The sequence below is a fragment of the Primulina eburnea genome, chromosome 10 (assembly GCF_022965805.1).
Source record: "Primulina eburnea isolate SZY01 chromosome 10, ASM2296580v1, whole genome shotgun sequence".
NCBI classification, from domain to species: Eukaryota; Viridiplantae; Streptophyta; class Magnoliopsida; order Lamiales; family Gesneriaceae; genus Primulina; species Primulina eburnea.
The window spans coordinates 16297778-16309507 of record NC_133110.1 but is presented as its reverse complement, the minus strand read 5'-3'; the positions used below and the strand labels follow the sequence as shown (position 1 = coordinate 16309507).

The 11730-nt window shown below is 35.3% G+C and overlaps 1 protein-coding gene across 1 annotated transcript; it reads left to right on the top strand.

The window, feature by feature from the left end:
- The first annotated feature begins 3726 nt into the window (after window positions 1–3726).
- LOC140803159 (non-specific phospholipase C1-like) lies at window positions 3727–11193 on the top strand. The gene is given in 4 exon segments (XM_073158871.1): window positions 3727–4458; window positions 4460–5015; window positions 7222–7398; window positions 10680–11193. Coding segments are annotated over 4 exon segments (1626 nt in total). The 5' UTR covers window positions 3727–3888; the 3' UTR covers window positions 11003–11193.
- Window positions 11194–11730: the final 537 nt, after the last annotated feature.

Here is an 11730-nt window from a genome sequence, read left to right as displayed (position 1 = left end):
CAGACCCACCAAGGTCTGCACCATGGCCTGGTTTGGCCCTTACATGGCCTTGACTCTTTACCTCTCCCAATCGGCCACCACAACCACCAAGAACACGAGATCCGATCGACCCCTAAGCCGCACGATCTAGACCTGATCTCAACACCTAAACCTACTGTATTTCGTGCCTCGCACAACCAAGCCCTAGCAGCTCCTTCAACCACAACAAAAACGTGAGTTCCATGACAAGAAAATGCAACGTTTGTATGTAAAACCATGAAGGAATGATGCATATCATTATATCCATGACATATCACGTAAATGCAATCAAAATACGTACTAGGGTGTGAAAGATGAGAAGAACGAGGTATAGGACGTGCCTTAATGAAGAAACATATACAAAACGATGACCAACGGAGCGAGTGATGAACACCTGAGAGACGAGACAGAGTTTCTATGAAAATTCCTCGAGAAAGACGAGCAAGGAGGCTGCTGGAAGTCACGAGAGGCTGATGGACGTGAGGTTGGGCGGCCAGGTATGGGTGAGGGTGATATTAGGGTTTTGGGGGTAGGGTTTGATATAAAATAGGTGTATATTGGGGCCATACTTAAAAATAGTGAAGGTGTGCAGGAGTCTAATCCCAATATAAAAAAATTTAAAATCTGCCCATTGAGCTCAATAACACACTCGTAAAATATTTCGTTTAGATAAGTTTTTGAAAATTTTACCTGAACCCTCAAAAAGCCATATGTTTTGCTAAAAATTGAATACTGGTTTAAAATTTGACTCAATGCGTAAAAATACCTCAAAAAGACCCATTTTTGAAAATTCCTACTAATTACCTCATTTATTAAATATTTAAAAATAATTATTTAATAAAAACATTTTTCCATATTTGTCCCCGGTCTCCATTCCTCGTTCGAGCATGAAATATTACTAAAATCCTTATAACATGCAATCTTAATGAACTATGAAGTAAAAACACATATTCTTGTCATAATCATGCATTCAATGTGTTAAAAATATTTAAACGCACATTTTTACAAAACCGTAGATTTGCATGCAGTTAGGTTACGTCGTTCGAATTTCTAGACCTTATAATTCCACTCGATAAATGAGAACCTCTTGGACAGTCCGATGAAGGGTTGTTCAGTGCATCATTCTTTGATCACCCATCTGCATGAATGGACATCTCCATGTCCTTGCCAATGAAACATGGTGTTTACATCACCGATACTAGTCTCAAGCTCAAGCAAATTTTATCCTGATTTTAGCTGGCTGATTCGACTAGGAACTTATTTAGAATATACGATACACTTTCTTATGAGTTTCATGATCTTACGTTGCTAGGCAGACCTCATGGTACCTATTGTATATTCAAGAACTTTATCTATGAAACTTGCATTGATATACAGATAAAATATAATATCATAATTGAATAAAATAGCAAAATATTATTAAAATAAAAGCCGTTTAACATTAGATTCAAGAAAAGCTCAAGCCATAAGTTGGCCTACTGGACACCTACTATAAAACATTCCTGGAACAAAAATATTTTTTCTGCACCCGAGGACATTCAACTAAGGTGTCCAAAATCTAGATGCATAAGAAATATAGTTAAAAATATATTTATTGTAAGTACTTTGTTCAATGTTATACTGAAATATCAAAATTTTACAAATATCATGTCGTTATCGACATGAAAATTTTGGTACGTTATCTTGTTAATATTGGTGTATATGGTATTTTTCGATATGATAAATACAATATGCAAAAAAATTCGATATTTTTCTTAACCTTAATTTTACTTGTAGAGATGGGGAAAAATCGATGCTAGCATGCGTATGAAGGATCAGGTTCATGCGACAAAATATTGGTCATGGATAGCCAACATGGTATTTTCCTGGAAATGCTTCATACACCAGTTATCACTACTAGCTAGCCCACCAACACGTGGTGCAATACAAAAACATAAAAAAACATACGGAAAGAACATCTACACGTCCTATCATCCAACACCAGAGGGAAAGTCAAGCAAAGCTTAGCATTTTTCTCCAATTCTTAAATTTTTGCATTAAATAATTCGTACGTTTTTTTTATTACACGGTAAATATTTATGTAAAATAAAAATAGTTTCAAGTAGTGAACAATAAAAAGACTAGAATTATGGATCATAATCTTTGAGACGAGACAACCCTACTCATATTCACAATAAAAGTAATACTCTTAGCATAAAAAATAATATTTTTTCATGGATAACCCAAATAAGAGATCCGTCTCGCAAATACGACCCGTGAGACCGTCTCACAAAAGTTTTTGTCAAAAATCTATTAGCGACAATACATTTCAACAATTCTTTTGGGAATTAATCAATATGCGAGGTACACCTTTAGGGGATTTTTATTACGATAAATCATTTTGTTGAATTATCTTATCTGATCAGCTAAATTTTATATTAGAAAAAGATAAACTTAATCTCATTTGATGCAATTGATCTAGACCCAGCTAAAGCATCAACATGGGAGCTTGATATATAGATGATTGTTGACATACTTGTATTAATTAATTAGTTTATGATTTTGTTACCATATCCCCTTGTCCTTGCCTTATAATATTGATCTTAACTAGTGAATTTTAGTGTCATTGTCTTGTACGAGCAAGATTTAAGGCTTTGGAACAAAATTAGGCTAAAAAGATGATTTTTGGTCATATTTGTAGATGTCTAGATGAAACCTTGAAGTGAGAACAAGGCAGAAGACAATCTGGATTAAGGCTGGGCACACGGAATGGCGAAACTAAAGTAGCAAGCCAGAACAAGATTTATATTAAGACATGGACACATCTTGTGACAACAAAGACCAGCGGAATTTGCAACTAGTGAGGCTCGAGTTTCTAATGATTATACCATATTTTACGAGTTCTAATTATGACATTGAATATATGTAAGATTTTTGGAGAGAAATATTCAGTATTGAAAAAAAGAAATATTTGATAAAGTTTTTATTCCATAAAAACTCTAGTTCTTTCTATAAACATTAGTTTTTAACCTAGTAATTTTTTTTTTTTTTTGCGCTCTCTTCTTTTTTCTTGAACGTGAAACACAAAGGAGAGCTGCAAGAATTTTTTAGGATGGTAAGCTAATCCATACTTGGCTAATGTTTAATTTCTGATTCAAGGAATATTTATTCTATTTCAGTTTCATCACTATGAGGTTTCACATTTAATTTAATATTCTTGTTTTGTTTTGAGTTTTTGTTGATTTATGTTTTTATTTGTATGACTGTTGTATGTCGATTGATATGATAAATTAATTTGATGTATGATTTTCTATTGTTAATAATGAATTCAGTTATTCGTAATTATTATATATTATTTGTGCATGAGTAGCGATAGATTAACTCTGTTGAGCTACCATAGCATATTTGATCTACATAAATCAAGAAAACTGAAATTATCAATTACGGATATCTCGATGGATAGGTTTTCAGAATTAACTGTTTTCATAAAGCGAAAAACTGGCTCATTTGATTTTGATATTACCCGACCCAAACCCGAGTTTCTATTTAAAAGGAGTGGGTCGATCTTAATAAATCAACCCAAACCCGAGTCATAACTGTTGACCACAAATGTCAATAAATAATGGGCAGGGGTTTTAAAGTTAAATAGCGAATGAAAAAGGGGTCATAATTATATTTAAATAAGTTGAAGGGTGAGTTGTGATATGTATGTCACTGTTAAAGAAGGAAGAGGTCACAGTCTTCGTAAACGAAACGTACAAGAAGTTCCCAACTCAAACGCAGATGGGAATATTATCTTTGGGAGTCGAATAATTCTGTCAAGTGTTATTGAGTGGGACTGCGGATTCCCACTTTGGAAGGTTATCAAGTTTCCTTCTTCCGGGTGAAACTATGCATCGCCGGGAAATGGGTTTCAGGCGAAGACTCTCAGTGGTTTCCATCTTCCTTTGTTTGCTGCTTTCTCTCTCCGTTTCTCGATCTTTCCCTTTTCCCAGGAAAGAAACCCACAAAATTGAAGGGCCCATCAAAACCTTTGTGGTGCTGGTCATGGAGAACCGCTCTTTCGACCATATCTTGGGTTGGCTCAAGAAGAGCCGACCTGATATAGACGGTTTAACCGGCGCAGAGTTCAACCGGGTCAACGCTTCCGATCCGAACTCGCGACCTGTATATGTCACCGACGACGCCGTTTTCATCAACTCCGATCCGGGGCACTCTATCCAAGCCATACGAGAGCAGATATTTGGGCGCAACGATTCGTCGGAGAATCCGGCACCTATGAACGGGTTTGTGCAGCAGGCAGAGAGTATGGGAGTTGTGGGGTTGTCCAAAACCGTCATGAGCGGGTTCAAACCGGAACTCGTACCGGTTTACACCCAGTTAGCTAACGAGTTTGCCGTTCTTGACCGGTGGTTCGCGTCGGTACCGGCATCGACTCAGCCGAATAGGTTGTACGTCCACTTCCGCCACCTCCCACGGTGCCTCCAGTAATGTTAGGAAGGACCTCGTCAATGGCTTCCCTCAGAAGACCATCTTCGATTCATTGGAAGAAAATGACCTCAGTTTTGGGATTTATTACCAGAACATTCCGGCCACTATGTTCTACACTAGCCTCAGGAAGCTCAAAAATATAGTTAAGTTTCATGATTATAGTTTAAAATTCAAACTTCATGCAAAAAAGGGGAAGCTCCCCAACTATGTGGTCATCGAGCAGAGATATTTTGACGTGGAGATCTGCCCGGCAAACGATGATCATCCGTCTCATGACGTTGCCTTGGGGCAGAAGTTCGTTAAGGAAGTATACGAGACACTAAGGTCGAGTCCCCAGTGGAATGAGATGGCGCTTTTGATCACTTATGATGAACATGGTGGATTTTACGATCACGTTCCCACACCTGTTTCTGGAGTGCCCAACCCTGATGGTATCATTGGCCCAGACCCATATTATTTCGCCTTTGATAGGCTTGGCGTGCGTGTGCCCACGTTGTTGATTTCCCCCTGGATTGAAAAAGGCACTGGTATGCTGTTTTCATGTTTTATTTATGTAGATATCTTGTGCTTGTGACTTGATCCAAATGGTTGCATAATGCTTTTGGCAAGTATAGAATTTTCTGTTTGTCCATAGTTATTTCCTTGTATGGTTTCCCTGAAATTTGGGCTAATGTTACTGAATATAAGAAGAATCAGGCACTTAAATGCCTCAATAGAAATTCAGAAGGTATGGTTTTTGTGTTGCAAGGGCAAGTGAAAGAATTATTGAGTTGAGGTGAGGAAGAGATGTAAGTGATGGTGACTAAAGTATAAGGCAACCTCGGAATTTAGGTTGCTGCCGTAGTTATTTAAGGTGCATGGCACAAGGCAAGGTGGGTCTTACCGAAGTAAGAAGCACCAAACATTTGTAATGTATTCACATGAATTCGATTTACTAGAATGTTATATAGCAGCATAAGTATATTTTACCAACAACTTGGCATGACTAAAGACTAAAACTTCGATCGTATAGATTGTTGCAAAGAAAACAGAGAAAATGTGGGAACTGTTAAAGAAGAGGTCGCTGGGATCGTTTGCTATTGAAGCATAAAGAAAGAAGAATGGTTTGCGTGGTGCAGGACTGCAGGTTAAGAAAAATTATTAAAGATTTTGGACTTGGCATGATTGGGTTAGATTTAGTTAAGCTAGTCCATGAGTTCTTCTTTAGACCTGAGATATTGTTTATTTAACTGGATTTCATTTAGGCCTAATATGGGCATAAGGCGCAAGTCACGTGCATAAATGTGCCTGTTTGCAAGGGCTGTGTCTTGCGTCACCAAGTCAGTGCATCAAGCATGCCTTATCAAGGGCGCAGCTGGATGCAACCCTTGACAACTTTGGTTGGTGCTATATAGCCTAGGGAATAAAAGTGTAATTATGTCCAGAAATTTGGATAGCAGAAATAATTCCTTGTGCTTTGCTTGCTCCACTTGAACTATCTGAAAGTAAGTTTGTTTAATCTTTTCAAGATGTTTAACCTTTATGACATTATAACTTTTAGAAATAACTATTTAAAATATATTTGTCACATCATTGGTTGTTTTTTTTGTCTTAATTTTCTTCCCGACGATCATAATACTACTTTACAATTCTCGTATTTCTATGTATCACAGCAATTTTCTTAATTTTAAACCAAACGCCATGTCAAAACTATATTGTCAAATCTCAATTCTCTACTAAAAATATTTGAGTTTAACCGAGTTGAAAACTTAACCTAATGCTGCCGATGTGACTTCTAATGGGAGATTGGCATAATTGTTTCATTTGTCTGGTTTAATGCAGATTTTTAGAGTTCGATGTGATTAACTTGTAGCTGAAACATGATAGTACTTTTGATATATTCTTATCTACCATGATTTTCTACTTACATTCAAATGCCACTATTATTTCAATCTTATCTTGTCGATCTATATTGTCTTTTTGACCGGCGTTATTTTGGGAAGTGGGACTCATTCTAAAATGTAAATGTATGTGTAAACGTCATATAAAATTATACCATTTCATCTGTAATCAAGTAATATATTATTAGAATACATTTTTCATCCCTTTTAGCGTGACCGAGAGATCCAACCTTAACAACAAGGTAGATACAGCTTAACTTGGGTATTGTCTTGATCCTCAATATTTTCGATACTAGTACAGTACATTAGGCCATTTTGTCTAGGGGTTTATCAGGATCAAAACAATGCATTTGTCTGCTATTTTATTTGCATGTCTTCTTCGAGAAGAAGAAATTCTTATGCTATAATAAAAGTAATTGGAGAACTGAGCCAACACCTCCTCTGCGCCGGTTGAAAGTTATTTTATTGTGGAATCTGCATTTTATCTCATAGAGTATCCTTAGGCTCTACGGATATTGCACCATGACCATTTGATCGACGCTTCTGTCCTAGATAAGAAATCAGCACGTCTCCTTTGTTAATAACGTCGTAATTGAAAGCAGATTCTTTACTTGTCTGTCTTCCCAACATGGACAACTTATACTTGTTTTAACAGTGGTTGGATAGATGAGTTAAGGTTTTGAGGATAAATTTCCTCAGAGTCACAGTTAAGTGAAAAATTACTTCTGATCTGCATTATACAAGGAAGTATTCTTATTTTAATAAAGAATTTTTATAGTAGTGTCCTCTTTCCCTTCTTTACACGACTTTATAACTCAATAATTATTTGCTGATTCATAATTCTTTCCGGCAGTGATTCATGAGCCAAGTGGCCCAACCCCAGATTCCCAGTATGAACACTCTTCCATACCTGCTACTGTGAAAATGCTTTTTAATCTCAAGTCAAACTTCTTGACTAAAAGGGATGCATGGGCTGGAACCTTTGAGAACTACTTTTATACGCGTGATTCTCCACGTGACAACTGTCCAGGTATTTCGTCTTTCAAAATATCCTTGTGATTTATTGTTGTTGTGTGCATGTTTTTGTATAATCTGCAGTCAGGTGAGCTCACGTGTGTTTAGCACTATCACATGGTAAAAATGATCGCAGCTTTGATTTATTGACTAAATGTGAATGACTTGATATATTAAATGAATGTTTACCTGTTTGGCAACCTGCAATCATTTGGTGGCATTTCTTTGGACTTTCTGTTGTTTATCATTAGAAACTCTTGAAAATAGCTTTTAATATATTTTTCAAAATTGTGTTTGGAATGAAAAATTTGAAAGTTTCTGTATTTTATTATTATAGAATTAGAAATGGGTTTGCTTAATTGCTTTAATTTTTAAACGTGGGTGAGAATTTTTTAGATTTGGGATTCTGTTTGTGGGATGTGTACGGAAGGAATCGATACTGACAACTGTTACATGCACAGTTTAAATTCTTTATTTAAAGCATCATTTGTCTCATGGAAAATTAAGTTTTTATCTATTATTAAGTATGCAAAATGATGAAAATTTGAATTTGAAAATTCTCACTGTAATGATTAAGCTTGAATTAAACTTAATTGTAACTTAACAAGAATATCAGAATGTGTATGATCTATGTTATATTATTACATTCTTGATGTACAACCATGCAAATTACACAATAATAAGTTATTCAAACATAGTTGCATTGTTCCTAAAAAACAATGTTTTATTCAAATTTTGTCATCCAATGAATGTGCTTTCATTTTTTGTACACCGGTGCACATTATATTACTATGCATTACATTATCAATATCCATTTACAAACACCATTTGTTTTAACAATATTCGAAAACTCTGTCGATTGTTCGTGTTACAAGCAAGGTTCTAAAATTCACTATGCGATAGTCGGGCGCCAGACCAGCGCCTAGACCGCCTAGGCGGAGACTAGGCGCCACTAATCGGATTCTAAGTTATTAACATAATAAATCAAATACTAGAATTTCAACACAATAACATCGAATTTAAAATGCGTTCAAAATATTCCTTCATAATCTACTTAATCTATTGTGTCATCTTAATAAAATAAGAAAGATTTCAGATTTCTTCCAAACTTCACATTTAAATGTAGGAAGCCTTAATTTAATGATTACACTACTAATCGAATATCCCAAATTTACTTTACTTCTTCTTCTCTGAAATTTTCAACAACTTGTTCTTTATCGGACACAAAAATCAAAGTGATCATCCTCTTCTTCTTCGGATTCAAAATCATCCTCGTGAAGTTCTCTAACTCTAGAGCTTCTTCGAAGTTGGATTTTCATATGTCCCTAGTTGCTTCATCAACTATTTGCCAAGTGAGCCCTGAACCTGGTTCAACTTCATTTTCTTCCCCATCATCCACAATCCAGTCTTGTGATTTGATAAGAGGCATAATATATTATAATAATAATTTGTGTTTTTATAAAACTCTATCTTTGTTTGGATAAACATATACATTAAGAGCCATAATATATTAGAATAATAATTTGTGTTTTTATAATACTCTATCTTTGTTTGGATAAACATATACGTTAGAGCCATAATATATTGTGCATAATTAGTATTGCCCAACATCCACCAAGTTTTTTTAGATGATGGATATGAGAAACACATATAGAGATAGTATCCGATACTACATAGTACATACACACTGGAACAATAGCCAAGAAAACCCACAAGTTACCTCTGACAGCAACCAGTTGTAACCTCAGAGATGGAGTTTAGAAACCATGATTCAGAATTGAGTAGAATAAGTCAAGGGTTAAACTTAGCCTAGCCAAAGATATCATCAGGGGAAGGAAAATACGAGGAAGAAAACACCAATGCTAAAGAATTGAATAGAATCATTTAATGTTTAAACTTAACTTAGCAGTTAGCCGAGAATGGAAAAAACGAGAAGGAAAATACCAATGCTAATAACTTACATGCTTTTCTGTAAATACCAAGGACTTTCACACTCACCTGAAACGAGGAGATTGAGCTAACAATAAAATCAGAGGAAGTTGCTTAATAAAATGGTACCCGAATCAGTGATGTTTGCAAAAAATTCTTCTAGTCTGTTTCATATACTTGAGGGAGCAAAGGCAGATATATAAAGAAATGTAAGAAACTGAAAGAAAAGGAGGTAGAACAAATAAATCGTTGTTGCTCCACAAGACGGGAGATGTAAATATTCCCATCAGGGCTTCTCGATTTCTTTGGTGCTGCGTTAGATTTAGGACAGTCTCTTCTCAACCTTTAATTTTTTAATTGGGCTTTAAAACATTAAAACTCCAAACAATTTTTTTCAAAACAAATCAGGCCTATTTAAGGGTGTCCATGCCCGGCGTGCCCAGGCGTCTAGGTTGGCCGCCTAGCACCTTATCGGTGTGGTAGGTCGCTGCCTAGCGCTTAGGCGGGCGCCTAGGCCGCAATTTAGAACATTGGCTACAAGTAGTTGAAACTTGTAAGCCGAGCCAAATGCTTCTGAAGTTTGTTCAGTTAGATATGAAGTACAACTGGTTTAATCCTGTTATGGAAAAAATATTGTTTTATAACATTGCCACACAAAGCAGAAAATGAGTGTTCTTTTTTGGAGAAATCTTCTATGGTTGAACTTTTTCATTGCATGATCTTTTGATGGAATTAAATGAGTGAGGGGGTAAAATCATGTGACTAAAAAGGTGAATAAAGAATCGGGAGGGCGCATTCCGAACTCGAAGTTGATCGATCCTTGTGCCCAAATTTTTATTTTTCTTTTAGAAGCGAGCAATAGCAGTTATAAAATAGGATGCCTCTGGATTTTAAATGCTTTGCACCTGTGGATAAAAATACAACTTATAATGCACGGGACATTTGATCTTCTTTCTAACTATTTTAAATGAGAGTAGAAAGTACTTTTTTGGCCAGATACAAAGCAAACTGAATGGATTATATTATTTGTTGGCTTCTTCTGGAGCTTGTGTAGATAAAGCTACTTTCTTGTTGTTAGCTTGTTGATGGTCTGACCATGGACTTTATCTTCAGGGTTAAGAATACTACGTAGTAGTCTTCTTCGTTGTAATGAAGTGAAACCTTTCAATGGCATATTGTCCGTTTTAAACTAATGATCACTATAATTACATGACTACCATCCGTGACAATTAACCTGTAGTTTGAGTTTTTACTTTGACTTGATTATAGTGGTGTTTTGTGTTTTAAGTGGCATCCGTGTAGCTTTATTTTCAAGTATGGAACTTGCATGATCATGAAACTAACGATTTCTGAATTTTTTGCCTTCAGAAAAACTCGGGGAAGTTGAGATGAGTTTAAGGCCATTTGGACCAAAGGAAGATGTAAAACTCTCAGAATTCCAAATCGAAATGATTCAACTTGCATCACAGCTCAATGGTGACCACATACTGAATTCCTATCCTGATATTGGGAGAAGCATGACTGTGGGTGAAGCTAATCAGTACGCTGAGGATGCAGTAAAAAGGTTCTTGGAAGCTGGAAGAGCAGCTTTGAAAGCCGGAGCGAATGAATCCGCTCTTGTTATCATGAGGCCTTCCCTGACTACTCGTACTGAAGTTGAAGCTGGTGGCCGTTATCACGATTCTAGTTGATTGATACGATCGCTTTACTTGGTCCCCATTTTTGTACATAAACTACGAACAAATACGGTGTTGTATTTATGTTTGAGCTGAAGAAATGGAAGCTGATGAACAATCAAGAATACTATATATTGTATTGCATGAATCTGAATTGTATTATACATACGTCAAAGAAATGCCGGGAGGTGACTTTCTTGTGAGAATTCGGTTTACACATATTTCAGTATACTTAGAAATCTTGGCGTTTTGTCTATCTTCCAAATATTGTTTGCTTCTTTCAGTTCGCTTTGTTCCTTAGTCAGTGACCAAAAAGCTTTTTGTCAATTGTCATGCTTTTTAATTAATTTTAAATATAAATATACCCATATTAGAACTTGAATAAATGATTTTTTTTTTCCACTTTATTCATATAACCCCACAAAATAAATATTAATCTCACTGGTTTCAATATTATTTTGATGTCACTGATATATTTTAAACATGCTAAATGTTTTTTATATACATAATATACTATTTAACACAATAATATATTTGAGATTTTTATTACGAATATTTTTACTACGAATGAGTTCATATTTTCTTTTTATTGTCTCTTTTTTTATTCCATTTGTATTTTAAATTTAATTCATCATTGAAAATCATATCTATTCATCATCAGCGTATCTATTTTTTTCTTTATTTAAATATAATATATACTTTTATATTTTGTTCGTTTATTATTATTTTTAGTTAATTTCTCC